This window comes from Mesitornis unicolor, unplaced genomic scaffold (assembly GCF_000695765.1).
Source record: "Mesitornis unicolor isolate BGI_N332 unplaced genomic scaffold, ASM69576v1 scaffold1869, whole genome shotgun sequence".
Taxonomy (NCBI): Eukaryota; Metazoa; Chordata; class Aves; order Mesitornithiformes; family Mesitornithidae; genus Mesitornis; species Mesitornis unicolor.
This window is the reverse complement of record NW_010206408.1, coordinates 215,562-239,991: the sequence shown is the minus strand read 5'-3', so window position 1 is coordinate 239,991 and position 24,430 is coordinate 215,562. Positions and strand designations below refer to the sequence as shown.

Genomic DNA, 24,430 nt, shown 5'->3' with positions numbered 1-24,430 from the left:
TTTTCTGATGCTTTGTCTTCAGACTCTACATATCTTGTTGCCCTTCTTTTTATTATCTGCAGCTTTTCTACATGAATTCCAAACTGAAAAGGCTAGAACAGTACAGATTTTACTCCACTTACCCAAAAGTGGTGTGACTAAATAAATGTGTTTAGAGGTAAGTTAGCACCCTCTGGTGTGTCATTAGTGAACTGCAAATTTTCTTAACGATTAAAGGACGTTAATTCCTCATGAAAGCAACCAAAATTCGGTGAAGATAAGATGGCTGAGAGATGAATAGAGAAACCTTTGTGCTTATTGTCAGATAGAGGAAACTTTTCTTTTTCTCCTTTTCTTAAAGAAGAAAATATTGAATAAAGTATTTTCAATCTTTTTGAATGATAAAAGCATTGAGCTTGACAAATTGCATTCCTCACATATATTTTTCTATTTAATTATTTTTTCTAGCAATTATTTTGCATTATATGAGAGCCACTTAGACATAAGTCTTGAAAAATTTCACATTATAGTCAGTTCATTAACTTGTGTTCTCAAAACTTTCATTTTGTCTGAACTGGGAAGCAAGAGGGTATTTCCACTCAACATGGATGGCTTCTGTGCCCTTGTTTCTTACTAACATTACATTCTGTTTTCTCTTCAAAATGCATTTCAAAGCTGTAATGCCTCTGAAGATGAACATTTCTTTTCCTTCAGCACTGGACTGTGGGCTCAAATAGAATAGGTAGTACCTGCTAAGCAGAAGACACTATAAGGTACTACTAAGTGGTTCAGAGCAAAAGTAAAATTATAAAAATAACCATTCTTATGCCGTACTTCTTTTCTTTATTGATGCAATGTTCCAAATTCTCAACCTACAGCCACAAAACACACTCTGCCTGTGTCGAGGTTTTACCAGACAAGGTGAACTGGTGAAGATTACCAGAGCCATGAAGATTGTTTCTGAATTTGTGTGGAAACCAGTGTGGTGATGAGCAATTCAGCTCTCTGGGTGTACTTACTGACATATTTGAATGACAAGGTTCATGTTTTTAATTACTGTTGGTTCTGCAGAACTAGCACATGTGACTCCTTCCTATATGATCCCATCCAGGAAACCTTCAGAAAAGTCTCATTTATAGACACAACTTTCCCAAGGTAGAACAGTATAAGCAGTTTTACATTGAAATAAGAGAAATGTGAAGCTTAAAATATGCTATGAAAGACCCTGCTCTCTCATTGAAGGGGCACACTTACCAGTTAACACTCATCACAGTAACTAGCCAGGGAGATGATGTAAGAACTACAGAACCAAATTCAGAGATAGTAGAAACAATAATTTGCTCTTCTCTTTTCTGGGTGGATTAACACTTCATCTCAGCATCACAAAAAAACCTCCCCTTTCTGTTCTAACTTCTCTTTTAGGTCAAGCAAAACATTTCAATGTGAAAGAAATTTATAATGCACTTGGGGGACTTTATCCCAAAAAATCAACTTTTTAGTTTTATTACTTTTAAAATAGTCCAGGTAAAGTTAGGGCCAAAACAAAACGAAGGTGCATATTCGATGACTCAGTCATACCAGAATTTTGCCAGACATACACTGTAATGGTGGGAATTTCAACGTAAGAGTTATTCTCGAAAGAAAAAGGTTGCATTCTGGCACCCTCCATTCAGAGTCTCCAGTTGCTATTCCTGTGTAAGAGTAAAGATAGTCCCCACTGTGTTTTGTGTCTTCATCCTAGTTCCCTCATTTCATTCCATTTTGGGGAGAAATCATTGCTACCTAAATCAAATGGTAAAACTCCTGAAGTGTGGAACAGGTACTGTATTATGAGCTCGGCAGAGCCTGCTAAATGTAATATCCCTAAAATCTTACCCCTTTCAACAGTGGGGTGATCTGTTGAGTAAAAACCAAAATATGGAATTCTGGAATTAAAAAAATCGATAAATTCATTTTTTTTTTAGGACTGGGGCTCACCTCTAACACTATACAGGCGCAACCATTTTAAAATAGAGTTCTGCTGTGGCTCAACGCATCGACAGAAAGAAATGCTCGTTGAATATATAATCATGTTTTGTTTTAACACTTAGTTAATAAAGACTGTTTATTTATACAATATATTTTAAGCCAAAATTTCTAAAAACAGCTAGACAATTTTCTACTCCCATTTAAAACTACTGTAGATGTTAATCTACAAGATCAGTGATGTTTTAAGTAAATTATCATGCTCAACAGTTAGCTCTTTAACACCAATTTGACATTTTATAGTAATCACAAATACTTTGATATTCAAAGACTGTGTAGGGCTTCGCCAGATGTGTAATGAGCAAAACAATTCACAGATGTTTGCTTATCTTTCTGTTGAATGTCCTCCAAAATTAGTCGATCCTAGAAGAAGAACACAAGCACAAATGGAAAACAGTTCAGTAAGACTAAAGAAAAACTTCATTCATGCAAATTATTTTGGGAGCCTATTCAAGGAAGAGAGAAAGTGAAAACTATCAAAACCTAAAAATAAAACCCATACATTTTGATGAGAACTTTTGTACAGATCTTTTTATGAATCTAAATAAGCTCCTTTGTATTTATATAGAATAACTAGTTTCTCTTTCTGAAAAATTTTTTTGCCATATTCAAATTCCAGTTACACAAGCAAACGTCCAAAGCATTGTCCTGCATCTGAACTGCAATTACCTTGTAAACATAGAGCTCAAAGACAACAAATACTTACGTTCAATATAGCTGTTTTATTTTAACTTCAATTTCTACTACATCATTTACAGACTCTATCAGGCTCATGCATTATTTCACATATCACTGTCCAGAAATTCCACAAGAAAAACAATTATGATGTAAGCATTCATAACTTGGGTATGAATGACTATCTTAAACTATCTTTATTTTGGTTTCATGAGGTTTCATGAACTCAAAACTACTTGGGATGTGTTACTTAATATGGACTGGAAAAATGTTTTATAGCTGAATTATCCTATCAACACAAGTAACAGATTTCACTTGTGATGTAAACTCTGCAATACAAATAATTAGTTTTCCAGTAAGTGATTGGTCAGGGTGCTAGATAACCTCATCTAGGCTCCCTTTCCCACAAAAAGTAGGGCCAAGGTGCCTTCCAACCTGGGCGGTTCTATGAGTCTATGACTCATTTTATGATTTTATTAATTAATCTGCCCTAGTGCAATTCCTACCTACACCCCTCTTGGGTTGGTCTCTTTGCAGCTGCTTTGGCTAGTTTCATGCTGCACTCAATAAATAATACCCCAAACACTGCGAACAGTTATGTGGGTGTCTTGACAGCTAGATCTGTAACAAATGTGAAGTTGAGACAGAAGATTTGGCAAATGAGAGAACAGTATTAGGACTGAAAAAATAATGGGATTGGAAAGATTACTGCTGAAGTCTGTCACGGGACAATAGGTAATTATAAAAGAAATAATGTTAATATCGTACAGAATATTGGAAATATGGCCAGCAACAAATGATCATGATTATGATCTAAGCCTTTCCTCCCAAACTGTGAAGATAAAGAGCATGTGACAGAGAAGTACAATGAAATAAATAATAATACTTACAAAATATAAAAACTAAAGACTAGAAAATGCTTTTGTCTTCCTTAATTCTCTTCCTATCATTTTCTTATTCTTTGGTTTTTTGTCTGATCTGTATGTTGCAACTATTCAGAGCATCTCTTTTCTACTTTTCTTGCTTTTCAGGAAAAACAGCCTTTACTGTCTGCTTGTCTTTTTTCCTCTGGTCCATCCCACTGTCTCTTTTACATTAATATTCTGCATTCTTAACTCCATTCTTCATTAGTTCTTTAATCTGCTTCCTCTATAGCCTTTATTCTGTCCCATGCACTGTTCTCTTTTTCTACTGGACTCCTTTTCTACTTCCAACCCTTTTAATATCCTCACCTTGTTTTCTATTCCTTACCATGTCTTCCTCCCTTTGCTCTGCCTCATCACCTGCTCATTCCCTATCCATTGTTCATTTTCAGAATGCGTTCAGTCATTTGTTCATTTCTATTAATATTCCCTAGTTCCTAATAACCAGCTGATTAGTACTTCACTTCTTACTCTCAGAATACTGCAGTTTCCTTTTATGTTTGTTTTCTCTGCTGGACATTGTGAGACATCAGCTGTCATTTTCTACAAGACAGTCAGTCATACAGAAATTGTCTCCCATTCATTCTTTTCATTGTAGACCTTTTCTTCCTTCTTTCCCATGTGTCAACTCAACTATTCTCTTTATTAAAGGACTCCTGTTGACTATCTCAGTCTTGCTATGACTCCCACTGAGTTCACTGCACTTCCTCCACTAATGTTTTTTCCTCTACTCCTTACTTGAGATCTGTTGCAAGATTAGACTTTGCCAAATTATTATATGCTTTGGATTATTTGGAACTAGTAATTTTTATAGACAATGATTATGAACATTGTCAGATTTAAGTCTCAAAATATTTTTCTGAGGTAAAGCAAAAACACATTTTTACATTATATTGCACAGAAGACTAAGGAAAATACCACGAATTTTTCATATTCTGCTGACAACTCACTTCCAATTTTGAAATATCATTTTTGTATTGCTTAAGTTATTTATTTATTTCTTATTCTCCAATAAATGAGTAATAAGCATATGTTATGCTGAAAATTTTTCAGGAAGTGTTAAATGTTGCTATTTTATAAAATATACTTGCCTAAATGTTGTCTTTGAAGAAGTCCAGAAATGGTGATTGGATGTCTTGTTACAGACGACTGCAGAGAAGGTGATGTAAATGGATACAGCTGAGGGGTTCTGAAGTCAGAAGTAGCCCATGACCCCCTTGTACTACTCTGTGACCCAGATGATGATGTAAGTGAACATCCGCTATGTGGTAGTCTAATAGGTGTGGATCTGTTAATGGAATTAATGCATGGATATGATTTGAAGCTACTTTCATAGTATAAGAGATTTCAAATCCACTTTAATTCATAGTGCTAATATTTTAATAGAAAATGCTATCAATTATTGTGTTCTACATATTCCTCATAATATTTTTACTTTTTTAGGTTATTTACATATTTTAAAAGCAAAAGGACAAAACAAATAATATGAGAAACAGAGATGGAAAATAAATATTGAATTAAATATATTTTAAATTTGTGCTAGGAATATATATTTGGCTTAATGACTACAGAGAACAAGAGTTTACTTTTTCTGGAGTAATTTTAAGTCTTTTCCTGATTTTAATAATTCTCACACTTTGAGACATTTTCAATGTTTAGATGAAAAACCTGAAACACCCACTACACGCTGCATGAAGATGTTCAGGTTATTCAGAGAACAGCTCTTGTGTCTAGATTGTGTTGTCATCTCTGATTTTTAGAAGAATTATAAAGCAGACAAGTTGTTGCACTTTCCTACTATAAAATTACTACCCTCTGTATAAATGTACCACGACTGTAGATGCCCACAGCTACAGGAACTCAGATTATCTCTGCACATTTTTGAAGACAGTGATTTCAAAATAGAACCTTCCAACAATAAGAAACACATACAGGGAATAGCTAGCCTGTACAATAGCATTTCTTTGGATATAGAATATAACCTTTAAAGGTACAGATTAATACAGGCCAGGCAAGAGAAACTTCAGTCTCACATAGCAGACAGTAACATCTTGAAAAGGTATATAATTACCTTGTAGATCCTGCTCTGCTATTTTGGCCTGACATTATTCCAGATGACTGAGAACCTCTGTAGGATACACTACCTGTAAAAATAAAATTTTTGAAAACAGGACCAACATTAATTACCCCATTTTACTTAAGAGTTTGAAAACAAAGATTAGTACTTCAATTGCATTATTTGGGACAAATTCACGACCAGTTTATTCAAGAATTAAAAGTGATGCACAATTACAACAGAAAATGAAAGGTAAGGAATTGGCTGACAAAAGAAAATCACCATGCCATTTGAGAAAGGATTAAAACAGCCCTAAAAATTAATGGTATGTTTTTACAATTCAACACAGACAGGACATTTGCTGAGGCATGAGTTGCCTTCCAGTACCTCTGGAAGAAGATCTATCAAAAGTGAAAGCCATCGGAAGTCCTTACCAGTACTCCAACAAAGTGTGAATGTGAAAAATTGTCTTTAGGCTCAATAGATTAATTCTACACAGAGCTTAGCTGTCATAAAAAAATCATATTGCACAGTTTCTACAATTCTTTTTGAAGTTAAACACTTATGTTGGTTTCTTTCAACTTCTCTCATATATTAGACTATTTCTAGGCTATCAGGATAGTTCTGCTGAGATGCCTCAGTTCTTCAGCTATTCCTTGTTGCACCGTCCATCTCTGAGAAGCAAACTCTCTTTAGTGCACCATTAAATCACTATTTCTACTTTCCTTTACTTTTGCCAGTATGCTTTGGCTCATTCAACCTTGTCCACTGCAAAACTTTATGGGTTGCTTCTGAAATGTGCTGAACACATAACTGTTCAAGATATGATTTTACTATCTAATTAAATATCAGTTTATATTTAGACACAATAAAAAACCAGTTAACCTCAATTATTGCTATCTTGTTACCATAAATTTATAGGGAAGCATGCATTTAGGAAGGATCTCCATATAAAAATTAGACATAACACAGAAAAAGCAATTTTTGCTCCTTCATTACAAATTGCATTTGCCTTTGTTTCGGGATGTTTACACCATGTAAAAACATAAGAGTGCTGAAAGCTCTTTATGTGGCTGGAAATATTAACTGCTGAAAGTCTGCCTGAAAACAGACTGCTACAGAAACATGCTGAATGTAAAAAAAATTTTGTAAAAATAAAAGAAGAATGGGAGGGGCACATGAATGGTAGACCTGCCAAGCATTAGGAATTCTGGGAAACTCCTCACAAATAAACAGTATTCAAGGAGACTGCACTAATTTCAGCAGGCTGTCATTCATGTCTCATTTATGTCAGAGTGTTACCTAAGCTCTGCAACAGCCCCAGAATGAAAGGAAGGACAGGCAGGTAAAGTGCCTTACACTGTATTACAGTGATAAGGTGAAAAAAAAATCAGCTTTCTGAATAAATTCTTCATACTTCTGTTAACTTCCATTTCATTTCCCTGATTTTCCTCATGTGATTTTAAACATGACATTATGGACAATGTCAATCTCTGGTAACTATAAACAAAATTATGAAGGTTAATAAGGGGTCAGCAACATATATTGCAAGCATGCCTGTTCTGTTCAACCATACACATCGTTATAGCATTTTCTTTGCAACCGTTGACTACGATTGCTCAGAAAAAATAATTTTGGTTGCAATTAGTTATTAATAGAACAGAGTAGGACAGCAGTAGGAAGACTTATTCAATTCTTCATTTTTAACCATTTCCCATCTGCTGGATTGACGTCTACATGATAAGTTCCTTATACCTCAAAATAATTCAAGTTTGCTCAGTAAAATGATAATGTATGGATTTTACTTTACTAATCCTCTTAATGTAATACAACTGTTATCCAGTTACAAACTATTTTTACTCACCCATACGTCCATCTTGCGGTGGAGATATTAGTGATAATCTTGCTGGACCAGTTGGTGTCTCAGGCTAAATGAATGGCAAGGTATTAATTACAGTGTAATAAGTAGGACAATTATTAAGGCATTTTAAGCACCAATGATACATTTTTGAGGTCTATAAAGCCTGCAGTTTTCTGGTGACCTTCTGAATATCCCTTTATGGTCAAGGAAGGGAAACAGCAATGAGACCAAGAAGTATCCTTTAGAATGAGATGAATCACACACTCATCCATAGGTTATATCTATGGATACAGCCAATCCGTAGGTTATAAAAGAAACCCTGAGATGCTAGCAGAGATCTGCACTGCAGACATTTACCTGAGGTCTGGTGAAGGTGGAAATTTTACATATATTTCCATTCCTTGACATAGTAGGACTCAAAATTAACTGCATCTCTCACTTTCATCCATTAGCAACATTTATTTTGGAAACAGTTACAACATTTTTATAATATAAACATACTGAGATTTCAAGAATTTGCCATTTAATTTACTATCAGAAGTTTAAAAGCCTATATACGGCAGGTGGAGAACATAATTCCAGAAATCAATGTTGTGATATATTTCCTTTTAGTTCCTTTTTGGGGAGTATATGACTTCTACTAAGCATCAAGCACAGCTGAAATAAGCATGTGTGTAAGAATTGTTTTCAATGGGAGGCAGATCCTCTTTTTTGCAGTATTAACAGCGTAGGAGAAAACAAAAGCATATCTATGTTTATATACATTATATATATAAAAACACATATTAAAAAACCCCACTTACTTTCCTCATTGGTGAAGGTACAGGATCAATCTCCATTGGCTCCATTCTTACAACAAAGGTCAAAATAAGTATAACATCATAATAAAAACACATATCCATTATAATCACTAAAACTATTTTATATTCTCATGTTCTATTTTTCTAATAATGGAAAAGCATAATACATAATGCATAACACATACAAGTATTTAGGACTATGATTCTATGATTCTGTGACTTGCTCCCAGACCCACTAGCAGTAAGAAAAATCTATTAATTGATTCTGAGCTTTGACTTAGACATTTACAGAGAAAGTTAGTTTATGATTAGCATAGTTATTCTTGTATTTAAGTCACAATAAATATGTATATTTATGTATTTGTCACTTCTTTCCACAACAAGGACATTTTGAAATTTTATTTTTATCAGAAAATAAAGTCACAGTCACAGCTATAGTTGAGAGAGTTGAGTTGAGAAAGTTGTATGTTCAATTTATTTAAAACTTAATGAACCTTACTGGAGTTTATCCCATATAACTTTAGACAACTACAATATACATATAGGTGTCTGTACAAGTAATTTAGTTTTCCCCTACAGTCAACGAGAACAGCTCCTCACTAATAATCAACTTATCTATCCAAAAGTTTTTAGAATAAGGTACATCGTGCCTTATCTTTTTCTCCAGTGAGTAAAAAGACAACCTGTACAAGTGGTTATTATATACACTTGGATAGATAGTTTGTTTCACACTAACAGGCTTTGCAGAAACAAAACATAAAATCAGAAAATATATTTATTTTAAACTCATTACAAAAAAAAGGCTTTGTGCATAAAATATCAGTATTTTGGCATTGTTAAGATTTTCAGTAAAAATTAATGGATTTGTACCTACATTTCAGAAGTGGAAGGATGACTAGGATGAAGAGAACAGGAATAACCATTCTGTTTTCTTGAAGGAACTAAAGCCATTAATAAATTTAATGTTAGAACATAGCTATATCCAGGGATATGTATTCCATAGTTAGTATCTTAAACCAACACTTCTTACTGGAAAGTGGATTTCTACTTGTACTGGAAAACGGTAGTTGTGTAGTTTGTTCAGGAGGTTTCATACTAAAGGGGAAACAGAAGAAACAACAGATATAAATTGAAAGGTGGTTTGGTTTAGCTTGTCTAGCTGGTCAATAAAGCATAAAATCAAAGCATTTTATCCATCAATAGCTGGTTTTAACGTGACATTATTTGTCATGAAGCAAAATAATAATCTATTTGACAAGCTATTAAATCCTTCTTTGCTATGTCATAATGTCTATATCAGTCATTACATGCCATACAATATCAATTTTGGGTAACTTTATAGCAAAGTACTTTATGGAAGAACAGATGTTAAAATAGAACTATTAACAACCGCTGAGCCAAAAATCTTCATTTCTATGTATACATTGCACAAATTTTAAAAAGTTTTTTTCCAAAATAACCAAAATACAGTGGCATATTTATGCTATTCACCAATACCTATGTAAAACTGATACCTTTGCCAATAACCATAAAAAGGAGGAATATGTCTACTGGGGATGCAGGGAGAAGACCTAGGTCACACTCTCTCAGTAGAACTCTGAAAAATCTGAAATTTAGAAAGAACTCTGAACTTTGCAGAATCAAGATGCTATCTATTTGAGATGCAGACTACAAAGAGGCAGCAGTGGATAAAAATATGTAAACTATGATAATCCACCACATACCTGGTTTCCTTTATACTGTTTTTCTTTCAGTTATATTACAAATATATACATATGGAAAATGTATTAATTTCACCACAGGTGGATCACAGTAGATCGGTCTGATATCTTTTTTGTTTTTATTTATGTTCTTGTAAGTAGGGGGTTTTTTTTAAACAACAGTAAAATATTACAGTTTTCCGTGTTAATTCCATTTAAATATTAGAGTACTGTATAGGTCTCATGGACTTGAAAGCAGAGATAAGGGGAATTAATTCAGGTAAATAGACCACAAATAATATTAAAAGGGAAACAACAACAAAAAAGGGTGAAAAGAGTGCAGAAGTGTTATCAATGACGACCTCTTCAGTTTACACTTGCAACTGATCCTTTTTAATGTATTCTCTAACGACTGCAATTTGTGAAATCTGAAGACAGGAAGTTATGAAGATAGAATGTTAGATAAACATAAGGAAGAACTACATAATGATTTTTAAAATGTAATATTTTCAAACAATTGAAATAAAACGTAATTAAGTAAAAAGTAATAGCACAAAGTGCTCCTGGGGATCAGTAAGATCTTTGGCTTTGAGTTGGAAATAAAGAAGATTAAAAGATTAAGGTGTATCAGTCAATGTGATACATTTGTGAAAAAAGGCTAATTTAAGATGAGGCAGTAATTTGGTTTTTCCAGAAACAGAGAAGATGAGAATCATGTTACAAAACTGGTAGTTCTGCAAATGGGTTAGATAGTAGGATAGATACCATATCTGATGCTGGAAATCCCATTAAAAAACCACAAACACGTTCATGTAAATGGAAATAAAAAATTTTAAACTGAATATCTATATGATATTTAATTCATCACAAAAAATAAAGATACCTAAAAGTTCATATTTAGAGCAACTACTGGCTTGAATGAAAAAATAAAATGATTCCTTCCTGGCAGTCTTGATTAATGTGAAGAAAATGGACCTGATGACAGAAATAATTGTTCACTTATTTCTTTAATATGCTGCTTTTGCTTATACAACACAATACATAAGAAAGGCAAACAATGTATGACTTTTTTATTGGTTTATCCATTAAACTTGCTGTTGTCTGACTATAAATACTATTTCTCATTTACTTTTGCTGTATTAAACCTCTTACCGTTGTAGCTGATGCATTTGTTGTGTTACTTTCCTGAGAGATTCTTCCAACTTTGCCGTCTGTGAGATAATAATAGAATGAAACAAAATCTATTTGTTTGATATACAACTTCATTTTCACAAAACTACTATTCTGAAGTGGTGAAAGGCTATTTTCTATTGGTATTAATCTTAGACATGAATGCTATTCGAGATTTACTGGGGTAAGACTATACCTGTTATATGGATCCATCAAACTGAAAAAGTCTGAAAAATATATGCTGCTTTTTCATAGAATCGTCATAGTATCACAGAATGGTTTGGGTTGGAAGAGACCTTAAAGACAGTCTAGTCCAACTCCTCTGTCATGGGCAGGGACACCTCCCACTAGGTCAGATTGCTCAAAGCCTCATCCAATCTGGCCTTTTTGGCAGTTACAGACTTAGTTTGATTACCTTTTGTTAAGTGCACTGGTAATACTGGATAAACGAATACTAAGAAAAGTGCTTAAAAATAGTTTGCTTTTATTTTTCTTCCTCTTTTCCATATCTGATATAAAAGTTATGTTTAATTTAATATGGAATTATCTGGAAAAGACAGCAATAACTGTACGAGTACCATGTTTCCATATGTCTCATTTCAGATTCAAGATTTATTCCACTCTTTGCAGTATCTATTTGGAATATGCTTATGTGAATAGTATGTCCTATTATGTTATAGACACAACCAAAAATATCTCCATTAAAGAATGTTATGAGCTTGCAAAATTGAAGAACATAAAGGTCAAGAACATTAGGTCAGCTGCCTAGTGTGCATTTTTTTTACAGTCTTTCATTACATGATCATACATTATATTTTATGAAGGGTCTAAAAATTTACTCAGCAGCCTGCATCTGTGTTTTATCCTTACCTTCCATTGTGTGACCTTAATCCTTCATTACTTCACACTACTCACATTTTGATTTGAAGACAAATTACGGATTTTCTTCATAACTTTGTATGCTTTTCCTCACAATATCATTTAATATTTAATAATATTACCTGATATACCTTTAAAACATCATATTGTTTGTGGGAGATATTATACTCTTTTTGCAGAAGTGAAACTCTGCAAAACAGGTTGAAGACAAAATCTAATTTACAGAAGATGTGATTTTTTTTGTATTCTTCTTTTTTCTTTTTCCTAATGAGAGCTACGTTTGATTAAGAACGTGGTCATTACAGATGTCAGGAACAATGTACTTTACCCTGTCATTCTGTAGGACTGGATCATTTTAAGGCCAAAATGCCTTAAAGAAGGTGAATAACTTTGGTTTTCAATATCTTTGGGTCCTAGCACAACATGAGGTCTAGACTTGCCAGGAATGTGGACACCAAGTTGTCCACACTACACACCACCATCTGCACCCCAGTAGCTGTACAACTCACAGAAATGGCAACAAAGCAGCTTTTATCAAGGTGATGAGAGCTGTTGGTTGACAGTGACAAGGATTACATACTAGAAATAAGGAATGGGACCACAAATAAGATAGTCAAACATGAGAACCTGGTTGTGAATTTCCTTATGCAATACTCTCCCTTTCCCAGAGGTCAGGACCTGTAGAATGGAGAGTGGCAGGAAGATGCACTTGTATCAAAGGATAGATTTGCACTTCCTCGCCTCTCGGGGTCATTGCCATTTGCCAAACTGTTTATGCAGTAAATCACTCTTGCTCCATCCTTTTCCCACTCACCTTCGTCTCAAAGCCAGTGGCAGGAAGACTCAGATGGAGATTATAACCCTGAGTGTGAGCCACTGAAATAGCAACCAACACTGTCACCTGAACACCTTCTTTAGGTCAAGTTGCATCCTTGAGTGCTTTACAACCACTGTTAAATTACTATCTCAACAGTAAATAACTTAACACCAGAAAGTAACAAAAATCTGCACAGAGTTTTTGGAGATAACATTTCCATTTATGCAAAATTCTATTAAAAACTTTATTTTACTTTGCCTACAGGTTTTAGTTTTACCATCTGGAGTCAGTACAATAGAATAGATTAGGCCTGGCTTTGAAAGCAGGACAGGACCTAGAAAGAACTACCCACTGCACAGTACACTAGGACTGATCCCAGAATGCAGTCATGAAAAACAGGGGAGAATGAGCCACAAAGCACTGAAGTTTCCACGCTGTTGTATCCATGAGAACCATATCAGATGTTCTTCTCACACACAAAATTGTCAACTGGCCAGTGATAAGAGTTTGCCTCCCATCACTTCATGCATGGTTACCTACTGATTTGTTGATCCACCAGTATTGCCAAGTAGCTCTAAGTAATATACCTGGCCGTGTCCTTAGAAATGAATGAAACAGTCAACTATTTTATCAAATATTTAAAAGCAGGTGAGAAATGAAATAAATTTTCTTTCCAACCTACAGAGGAAGAGACATAGCCACAAACTCAGTACCCGTTCTCCACAGAATAACGAATTTTATTCCTCTTCCCATTGAGCTATTCCTAATTCAGGGTACTAGTCCTCAGTCTTGTTCTCTGTCACTAAAGCTTTCCATTTAGCTTGTCAGCTCCAGCCTTCTTTTTCTCCAGGCTCATCATCTGAGTACCAATCTCTCCCCACTTCTTCCACTTTCACCTCCATACAGTGAAATGGTTTCTTCTCTCCTTTTCTTTTGTCTCTCCATTTAGTGTTGGTCACCCCACAATTAAAATCTGTTTTATTAAATAACAGTAGCCATAATTAAGAAAGTTCTCACATATTTTAGATAACTAAAAACTAGTATTTATAATAGAGAAATGAGTAGAAATGAGGCAGTCCTGATAAATTATTCTAAGTATTCCAATAAAAGGTACACATATTTTCCAAAAATAAACCACAGAAATAAGGCAAATATAAGGAACAAAAATAAGAAAATCACAGAGTTACCTTCTGTCTATGGTATGCCAATAAATGTTTACGATGTTTTTCTTGAAATTCTGAAATCTAAAAATAAATACAGTTATATCAAGCCTCACCTAATTACATTTATGCAACCTCAGCAAAAAAGGGATGGAGAACTACTTCACAGTACTCAAATTTTTCTGTACTTCTATAAGTATTTAACATAACTGCTTTAAATCTTCTCCAACAATATATTCTGAGTTATTATCACTGACAGAGAAAGTCTTACAAAGTTTATTTTAATCTAGTAAGACCTACCCTAGAGTTGGTAGATTTACTGTACTGAATTTATATTTTACCACTATGTTCAATAACAAGATAAAGACATTGGAAAGCCAGTTTAGCTGCAGTGTTTCTTATTCATTAGCGCTAAGCAAACGCATAAAATTAATGGCAACATAAAAAAGTAATGTGTCTTAGTGGCAATTATAACTTATAATTGTAAAAATATCCTGTTAATTAAAAAATAATTGTTAGACACATTGTCTAGTGGCGTGTAAGCACTTCGTGTGTCTAAATGAGGATCATAAACCATGACAGGTTAGAAGTAAAAACATAGAAGGTAGGCAAGAGAAGAGCCTGAGCAACAAACTACAATAGCCAATAACGCACTAATAAATCTTTCTTCTCATGTGTATGAAAACTGCCAGAAAATGCGTAGGGATAGAGACATCTGAGAAGAAACACTCAGAGAAGATAAACTCACAGTGAAGTATCTAATTGAAATAGTTACTTTTTATTCACTGTAGAAGAGCCTGGAGGTTCCCATTAGATACTCATCAAAGGATCAGAAGTGTCTTCAGAAGAACTGATGGAAGAAACAGGCACTCAGAAAGTAATGGCTCTGAGTTGCCTCCTACTACACAGAAATGAGGTCTTAAGTCTATAAAGGAGAAATCTGGGAAAATGTCAATTCAGTGCTCAGTATCAGCCAGTAAAAGCAAATCAGATCATAGAAGTGGTTAAAAAAAAGAAATAGAATAGGGAACATCATTATTCCACTTTAAAAAAACATATGTTACTATATCCTGAGTCTATATAGTAGGATATAGTAGGTCTTGAAGTAGTTCAGATTAATCAGAGGTATGTAAGAGCTTCAGTAAAATAATGATCACACAGAGCATGAGTTTTTCTGGCTGAAAAAAGACAGTTGAAGAAGGGATGAGTTAGCAGTCTAAAACTAATGATTAGTACAGACAGATTGCATGGGAATGGTTGCTTTTTCCTGCAGAATGGGATTCTGGAGTCTTAAATGAAGCTTCAGGTAGCAGGTTAAAACCTGATAAAGGAAATCATCATCACACAGTGCATAACCTGTGGATCTCATTTTCAAAGTATGTGATAGATGCTCAATATTTAGAAAAAATCTTGACAATTGCATGAGGAAAAATATCGACCAAAACCATCTGAATGCAGGGCACTAACCCCACCTTGAGAAATCCATGTGCCACAAGCTGTTGAAAACGAGGAAGCTGTTCTGAAGACATATGCATGGCAGCCTTGTTCTCATATGCTTCCCTCAGCACCCGCTTTTGTGACAGGAGATTAGATTTGAGAGTATGAGCTCCCTTATGTCTTTTGATGCTGGTAGATGTTCTGAACATTCCTTAATAACTTAATTACATTTCAATATGTCTCCCATAGGTTGCCTCAGGCTACAGAAAACCCACGTTAGTCTTTTGAGACTTTTTCCTTTCTTCGACACATTACAGAAGTTTGTATTCACACATGATTGGTGGGTGGTATAGCTGTCAGGATTTGTTCAGTTTACAGAGTAACTGCTGATCATCATACATGCTTTAAAAAAGTGGGTATGAAAGGACAGAGGAAAGCTTCTTGTTTACCTTGTGTCACCTATGCATCTCAGAAGGAGAAGTGCTGAGGAAAGGGACCATGCTTAGCTTTGGAGTAGTTTGTGAAGCATAGTGTAGAGCAAGTGTGAATCCATAATCACCACTGAAGAAAGCAGATGATTTTCCCTGTGTTACTTTTCTGCTGGATGAAGAAGCTCACCACAAGATCAAACAAGTAGCAGCTCAAGGGAGACGAGAATACATAACGAAGGTTGCAGGTGAGTTTGGGAAGAATATACTACTACAGTTCAGCCTAGAGTGGTTGGAACTGCCACTGAAATCCTCAGCAAGAGGGACAAGGACAAGGACAAGCCCCAAATCCAAGCTGAAGAGATGCAGAAAATGAGGTGGCAATGGGAGTTTGCCATATGTATTCAACAGCTACTGAAGTTCTTGACTGCAAACTAAGCCTGAAGGAAGGCATCCTGCCTGGGGTTTACAGAGGGCAGGGAAAAAATTTACATTGAAGTCTTTTACAGCATCCGTCTGAAAGAAAACAGATCTGTTTGGGGTTTTTTTTGGTTTTGAGGAATTGGATTGTTCTTATTTTTAAAAAAGCCTAACCTTTGAGATCAGAGATCTTTGTTAATTTGCTCACTTTGACTAATGAACAAATAAAGAGAGAGACTGCATTCAGCTCAGAGCTTTAGCCAGCTCAGGTTTTCGCTGTGTAAATTTTTATGGCTGTAACTAGGGCACACTATCTGGGCATGTTTAAGGTTCTGGCAGATCTAATTTTTCATTGCATGGCATTGAAAGTGATTTTATATCATTAAAATTACCAGACTAGTGGTCCTCAGAGAGAGTTTGAAAACATAAGCAGTGATCGTGATGAATAATTTATGTTTTCTTAAGAACTTTGAAACTGGAATTAAGGAAGTAAAGACAGTAATGGGCATACATTCATTTTCAAGCACTCATATATTTTTTTCCATTTATATAAAAATCAGTAGAAGTTGCTGATTATTTTATAAAGTTAAAAAGTTTTAAGGCAGATTCACCTGTGTTATTTCTTTTGAATATTTCTTGCATAACGTATCTATTCCCATGAACAGTGACTGAATATCAGGATTTGTCTACCAAGAAAAGAAAGTATACCAAGGTTAGCATTTTTAATCGCAAGTCATCTTAAATAAATCATTTTGTGAAGTGTTCCTTAAATTGACTGAAGCATATAAATAAAAAATTGTCAGATAAAAAGTAGGATGAAACAGAAATTGAAAACAAGGCCAGCTTTATTTAATGCCCTTATTAACCCCCTGGAAGGCTTGATGCTTTTCTTTAGATACATTACATACATATATACTTATTGTATCTAAGACAGCAACAATTTCCAGAGGACATTCAAGGAAGATGTGGACCCCTGGAAGAGCTATTGCCTTCAGACCAATAGCCAGGTTTCTGGCAGCCCATCTCTGGGCTTTTGGGTTCTGACCATCCCCACCCACACAGATTCATCCTATAATCAGTTTTGTTTCAAAGTCCTTTTTTGGAATGAGTCCAGTGCTGACTGGCATCCATTTATCCCTCCTGCCTGCTGGGCAACAGAATGCTATCCTAGTGTAAGAACAAAAACCTAAAATGGTAGTTAGTATTTTATGACTGAGACTTTTAACCAGAGATCATGATGTGGCCTCACAAACAGCCATCTGTTTTGTTAGAAAATGCTAAGACCTCTGTACTTAAGCTATCATTGTAATAAAAGTATATTTATTATTTATAGTGAGAAAGAAATGCTACAAAATGTAAGCTAATTTCAGAATGATAGTGACATTCAGACCTTTATCTAAATATATAAAGCAAAAAAGTAGATAACTCAGTTAAGTGTTACTTTAATCCAAAATACATGTATTCCTAATTTATTCATAAGAAAAACAAACAAAATACAACCCCAAAATAGTAATACTAGTTATAGTACTACGGTAAACTAGTTACATGACTAAGAACTAACAGTGATCATATCTGGAGTATCTTCTACTGTGACAGAAAGCAGCTTTTACGAATGAGAAATCTAGCCCAAAAACCCAACATACACCTGTAAACTGTAAACTGGAAGGTTTTCTTCAATACATTGTGATTGTACAATAGAAGGTAGGTTTATGGCTAGCCAAAAGATGAACAAAACAGCAAAAATAATCCCAACTTAGATAGGAAATTGACTGTCCCAGTAAAAAGGCATTCTTCATGTAAGGAACCACCTTTCAAAATCCAAAAAGAACTGAAACAGCTGCAGGCAAGATGTGAACTAATCCCAGAAATAATAAAGAACCTCAAAAAGTTTAAAACAATTGAAAAATTAAAGAAAGGCGAATTATTGAAAGAAATAAGAAGTAGGCCACCTGATAATGAAGCAACATTTTTCTGGGCTACTATGAAAACAGAAAGGTAAGAGCTATAACCTAAATTAAAAATATTGCCCTGAAATAGAAAAAGAATTAGGCTTTGCTCCATTTGGAAATGCACAAATGCATAATGACATTTGGACATCCATCTAAATCTATAAAGCAATGCAGATAACTCAGTTAAGTGTTACTTTAATCCAGATGACAGGTATTCCTAATTTATTCATGAGAAAATCAAACAAAATACAACCCCGAAGTAGTTATACTAGTTATAGTACTAAGGTAAAATAGTTACCAGGCAATAATTTTCTCTCTCCAAAAATACTGTAACACTAGTATAAAGTCAAATATTCAAGACTAAGTAACAGCTGCATTTGTCAAAGCTATTTTCAGTGTGTTCTTAGTCTGTATTTTTAATAATGAGAGGGAACTACGTTTTATATGCATGAAAAAAAAAAGTATGTGTGGAGTTAAATTAATAACCTGGATTTGCAACAGATCTGTCTCTTTGGTTCCCCATATTCTGACCTCAGCTACTCTGACGTCCTGTATAGCAATTCATCTGACCAAAGATGGTGTGCGCTGTTTGGTTACTGTAGCGCTGCCCATGTGGCTGACTACTGACACGCTGTACTTGCATTTCTCTCACCAGAGGAACTAAACTGTGTTTCTTGCTTTCCCCACCTACTAATTTTTATAGAACTCAAAGGAATCAATTAATTGTATTTGATACTTCCTCTGCTCTTTTAATTTGGTTGACATTAGCCTAAACACTCAAAAATTTCCACAGGGTGAACTGGCAGACAGAAAACAAAAAGCAGGTAAGACAGACAGCAAGGTCTGACCTATCTATGGTATTTAAGAAAATATAAACAAGACCATAAAATTTCATCTAGAAAAATTAATGTTTTCATAAAAGTACATTTGGCCTCTTTAAAATGTCTTTATAGGAGGCAAGCTCCAGAAACCTATTGAGGGTCCTAACAAAGCAATGACCTTGGTTTAAGTACCTATCAGATCTGAAAAAAACCAACCACCAAAAGAACCAGCTTCATTGCTGATTTAATAACTCTTTAAAATAAAGGTTTGTAGAACACTGTTTATACTTTATTTACTGCATGGAGGAGTAGCAGATGTTAACATGACATTCTGAAATAATGAACGGTGAGATTCTGATTTATCATAACACTTAACCATCCTCTGGGACAAAGCAAGCGGGGATCGTGAGACATAGAAAGAAGATATAAAGGTGACGAGCATGCATCACTGTAAAGACGAGAATATTTAATGTGTAGATGTTGATTGCCCCAATACACAACTTAATGAGGAGTTTTAACACATTTATAGGACCTCCTACTCATTGGGAATTCTTCCACAGCATCAAGCTCATAAAGTTTACCAGGTATATTTCCACTCAGGTTCCTGAATTATAGAGCCATGACTTTTTTATATGCATCTTTAATTATCATTCTAATCATTTTATCTGTTCTTAATCAAGGCTAAGCAATCATCATTAATGTCTTTTTTAAAGAATATGGAAATTTGCTTCCTTCCAGTCCTCCAGAGCACTGGCAGGTTCTATTGAAACATCTAATATTCTTGTTAGTATCACAATCATTGAATTTTTTAATTCCCTCAGCATTTTTGAATTAAATTATCAAGTTCTGTTGAAATGCTGCAATTTAAGATTAAGTCTAACTTCAAAAGTAGCCTTGTTTTGAGCAAGGTGTTGGACAAGATGACCTCCAGAGGTCCCTGATAACTTAAATTATCCCGAGACTGAAATTAATAACAAAATGTGAAGCCAGGCTAGACTGATACTGAAAGCTTATTAAAATACTTCCTTTAGAAGTTTTATGAGGGTTTATTATGTTTTTCATTCTGCTGTTTAGCTGTAATTTCTTTTAATTTTGGTAGCATCGTCTCCTTTCCCGTGTTTCAGTTCTGTAAGATTCTTTGTTTACGAATATGAAATACACTGTAGCAGTTTTTGATTTTTCTTCTATACAGTATGCAGAGGTAGAGATTTCTGTTTTTAGATATACATCAGCTCAGTTTTAAACATATCCTCCTTCAAGATCACCTCTTCAGGGTTAATCCTAAATTTTTCTCTATTTCATATGCAATTCCTTATAGCCTTGTAGGACTTTATGTGTTAGCTTAGTACATTTCTTCTATCATTGTAAGGCAGGCTTGTTTCCTAGGTAGGTATCACTCTAGGAAAACATAAATGTTTTCCCAACCCATCTATGAAACTATCTAAGATGATGATTCCTGTGAGAAATGGGAAAATTAAATCTTTCTAATGATTTCTCAAGAAAGGTAATTAAAAGCTATTCGTCCTCTAGTGAATAACAAGAATTCCCAACAATATTTCAGATCCTCTCTTAATCACATGGCCATAAGGAAAATGGAGAGAAAAAACACTGATGAAAACACTGATGTGGTGCTATGCAGATTTTTGATTCGGTCTATTACAATATATTCAAGAAACAATTCATTACAATACAGTTTCTCTGATGTACAAATGCCAAAGTCTATAAACATTTTTCCATATTTTGAAAGCAGTCACTGATGTTACACAGAAGCCAGTCATGTTTCTTGAAAATGTTGGAGTGATTTACAGCCCAGCAGAATCTAAAAAACCTAAGAAGTCTCCATAGATTTGATTTGAAGAAATCCATAAAACTAAAAGCTGTATAGTGCATAACTGTCTAAGTCTACCAACCTATAATCAGTAAATATTCATGTCACAGTTGGCAAACAAAAGGGAAGTGTTTTGTAATGCAAATAATTTAGCTGTTAAGCAAACTACAGATTAATGTAATACAACAATACTAAAGCTTCATTTACCTGTTTTGAAAGGAATAATACACGACAAGGAGTTCTACAGATCAAACATTCATCTTTTTTGCCTGTAAGGTAAAGACACATTTAAAATATACATCAAACTGAATAGATTGAACACATTTTTAATGAAATTTGACGTCTAAACCTTTGTTTGGAGCTTGTGGAAGGAATCTGAAGGTTATACAAGGAATGCAAATAAACACGAATAAAGAATTTGCCTTTGTAAACATTACACACAGTTGCACAGAGAAAATGTGTGTGTATGTCATCAAGTTTTACTCCTGCAAATAAGCATTCATATAAATGATGTTATGAATATCATTAGTGTCACTAAATGCAGGTGACTTTTAGTTCCTTTTATTTAAATAGGACTACTTGCCTGGTTTAATTAAATGTATGCTTAAGCGCACTAATGAGTTAGAGTCAATCAGATATATGACTTTTTAGACTGGCCCCAGTCTGGCATTCTCAGTAAAACTGAATACTTATGTAAAATGTAAATATGAAACCTTAACTCCAAATAATAATTTTACCTTGTGAATTGTTCCACTGTAAAGTTCATCAAATCACTTTAAAAAACATTATCATTTTTTAAATGTCTCTTTATTTGCAAATATATTAGCCAATATTTCTAGTAAATGTATATGACTACAATATTTATAATTGATAATTTCGCTGGATGCTTCCTTTCTAAGGATTCAAAGGATCAATGTTTATAAATATCTTTAAAGAGTAAATACATTTTAACCTGATATTATTATTATTATTGAATTCCTAGGAAAAAAATATAATGTCTCAAGAGTTTTTTCTGTCAGACAATATTAAGAGCAGAAATGAAAGCTGTTGTTCAGGAGCCTGCAAGTTGTATTCAGAGGCTGCATTTTATGATCCTCTCTCCTCAACAGCAACTCTTTGATAACTTTTAGTCAAAAGTTTTAATGCTGAAATACAGATCAATCATTTATTCTGTGTGCCCTTACAAAAAAAGTGGGGCATTTAGTATGACCTCAAAGAGAAAAAGTCTGTCAGCTGGTTTTTATTTTGAAAAGTAACTTCTTTATTCCACTATCTTTTTCACAGATTTTCATCTAAGCACATCACAGGAGTACCAGAATATGACTCAGGAATTGCATGCAACACACAAGAGCTTCTAAACATCACCTCCAATCCTCCTAATGCTGCTGAAAATTTTCTAGTGTTTCAGGGACAATACTGAGATTTAAAATGTCTTAAAACTATTATCAAAATCTGCCCTACACAAATCCTATGTTTTGCAAATTGCTCTTTCACTAATGAAAAAGCACAACCTTGCAAAATTAGAAGAGCAGCCAGCCATCTTTTTTTTTTCTTTTACAATTCGAACATGAACCCTAAGCATGCAAACTCAGCTTAGATTAAATCCTCGTTTTCTGGAGCTTTCAATAACATTCAGTTGTCAAGAAGAGAAGCTCAGGCCTTTCTTTTTTCCACAAAGAGTCAGAAATCTTAATGGTTAAGACAGATGTGTACACAGCAGCACTGCCTGACCCTCTTAAGCAGAGGACCCAGACACCCATGGCCAGCAGTCATTACCTTTCTGCAGGCAGATCTCACAGATAACATGGCCACAGCTGGTCAGGCTGAACCGTGGGGTGGGCTTGCGAGGCTCACAGAAGCAGACATTGCAAAAGACCGCGACAGCCATGAGGTCGAGGGGCAAGAGGACCCAGCTGAGACAGATGCTGACCCTCCTTGCCGCCCCCGTGGTGAGGCCTACAGGCCTCCCTCCCCCGCGTCGCTCCTCACTGAGGCAGCACCAGGCCCTGATGTGAAGGGTGTCGGCATCGCCCCCCCCCCTCACCCGGGGGGGTCTGGGGCAGCGCAGTTTGACCCTCACACCCTAAAAAAAGGCTTTTTCTGGCCTCTCGCTACCAAACTGGAGAGGGAGCCCACGCAGAGGATCCTCTCTGAGAGACTTCCCTCACACACTTACTCACAGAGGCAGCGACGCGCGGCGGCCCGCCCTGCCGCTGGGACAGCAGGTGTGTGGAAAATAGGAGTGGCTTTTCACTCTTAAATGCAGGAAACTAGGAAGGTTAATAATGTACTGCCAGAGGTTCGTTGTTGCTTCTTTTGGGGTTTAAAAAGAACAGAAAAAGGAGTTTTCATTTCTTAGTCTGGGGAAAAAAAAACCACAACCAAAACAAACAAACAAACAAAACAAGCCACAAAGAAACCCAGGGCTTTGCAGTTTCCCTTGATGAAAATTTTAGGAGAAAATTCCCTTACAGACCTGCTTGCAGCACGGGCTGTAGCTCTGAGTACAACAGAGCCACTGCCTGCATAGTAGGAACCTCCAGTTTTTAACTTCATGAAGACTACTGTCCCCAAAGTGCTTCCCAAAAGAGCTATGATTCAGCTTCTGCTTTACAGAGTTAATTAAAAATCTTGAAAGAGACTGAAAACATTTCATCAAAGCAAAAAATATTATAATTATTCTTATTATTATAGACAGAGAATGAAGCACTCTCAAGCTATAGTCAAAGCTCCAACTCTCAGTGCTGGTTTGAGTACAGACCTAATTAACACAGAGGAGCGTAATCGGCTCCTTTATAAATTCTGGCATGGTACCTGCCCTTTTGGTTTAAAAGCTTAAGTGTATTGTAAGTGGGATGAGTTAAGTTTGTCATTGGGATGTAGTTAGGAGCCAGCTAACAAGCATCAACTAAAGTCTGAACCACAGCCTTGTAGCAACCCTTTATTAAACTTTCATATGGACTTCATATACCATATGGTTGTAACAGATCTTTCCTTCTTTCCCACCACCAAAGATGTTATTGCAAGACATGCTGTAAGGGAGTGCTCTATAACAGTGAATTTATTAACACTTATTCACTTTGCATTTCAACTGACAATCCTAATCTTAGAATTAAAGATTTTCAATCTCAGATTTAAAAAATAGAGGACACACCTCAGTGAGTAACTTTGTGAGATTTTATTTTGATATATTTGGTGCGTCAAACATTGCTTTTTGTCTGTACTTCGTATCAACTTTACGGATTCTTACATACCCACAGCTGTATTTTCATTCCCATAACATAAACATAAGTGAACTTAAAGAGCAATGTCATTTCCTTGCTACTGGAAAAAAAAAGGTGAGAAGATAGAAAAAAGAAAGAAAGCAGTGCCTTTAAAACAATAATTGGTCACAGATATTTCAGCTTTCACTACCTTTCAGACTAGCAAAGGGGCTGGAAAGACAAATAGGAAGCCAAACTACAATATTCTGCTATCACAGTGCTCTCAAGAAACTTTTTCA

General features: G+C 35.0%; 1 protein-coding gene across 1 annotated transcript; it reads right to left on the bottom strand.

Annotated features, from left to right (window-relative positions):
- Positions 1 to 2,329: 2,329 nt before the first annotated feature.
- RNF212 (ring finger protein 212) lies at positions 2,330 to 22,816 on the bottom strand. The gene is made up of 12 exons (XM_010191735.1): positions 22,705 to 22,816; positions 21,136 to 21,197; positions 16,942 to 17,016; positions 14,073 to 14,129; positions 11,172 to 11,230; positions 9,350 to 9,414; positions 9,194 to 9,260; positions 8,323 to 8,368; positions 7,523 to 7,586; positions 5,674 to 5,746; positions 4,694 to 4,890; positions 2,330 to 2,367 (listed from the first exon to the last, which is right to left on the bottom strand). Exons 1-12 carry the CDS (start codon positions 22,814 to 22,816, stop codon positions 2,330 to 2,332), a joined length of 915 nt encoding a protein of 304 aa, XP_010190037.1.
- Between the last annotated feature and the right edge of the window lie 1,614 nt (positions 22,817 to 24,430).

Bases quoted from the DNA above. Each gene is read 5' to 3' on its own strand.
- RNF212 (XM_010191735.1), bottom strand. From the start codon at position 22,816: ATGGCTGTCGCGGTCTTTTGCAATGTCTGCTTCTGTGAGCCTCGCAAG. The intron at 11,231-14,072 runs GTAACTCTGTGA...ATTATCTCACAG, and splicing joins TGGCATACCATAGACAGAAG to ACGGCAAAGTTGGAAGAATC. The intron at 8,369-9,193 runs GTAGGTACAAAT...CTTTGTTGTAAG, and splicing joins CATCCTTCCACTTCTGAAAT to AATGGAGCCAATGGAGATTG.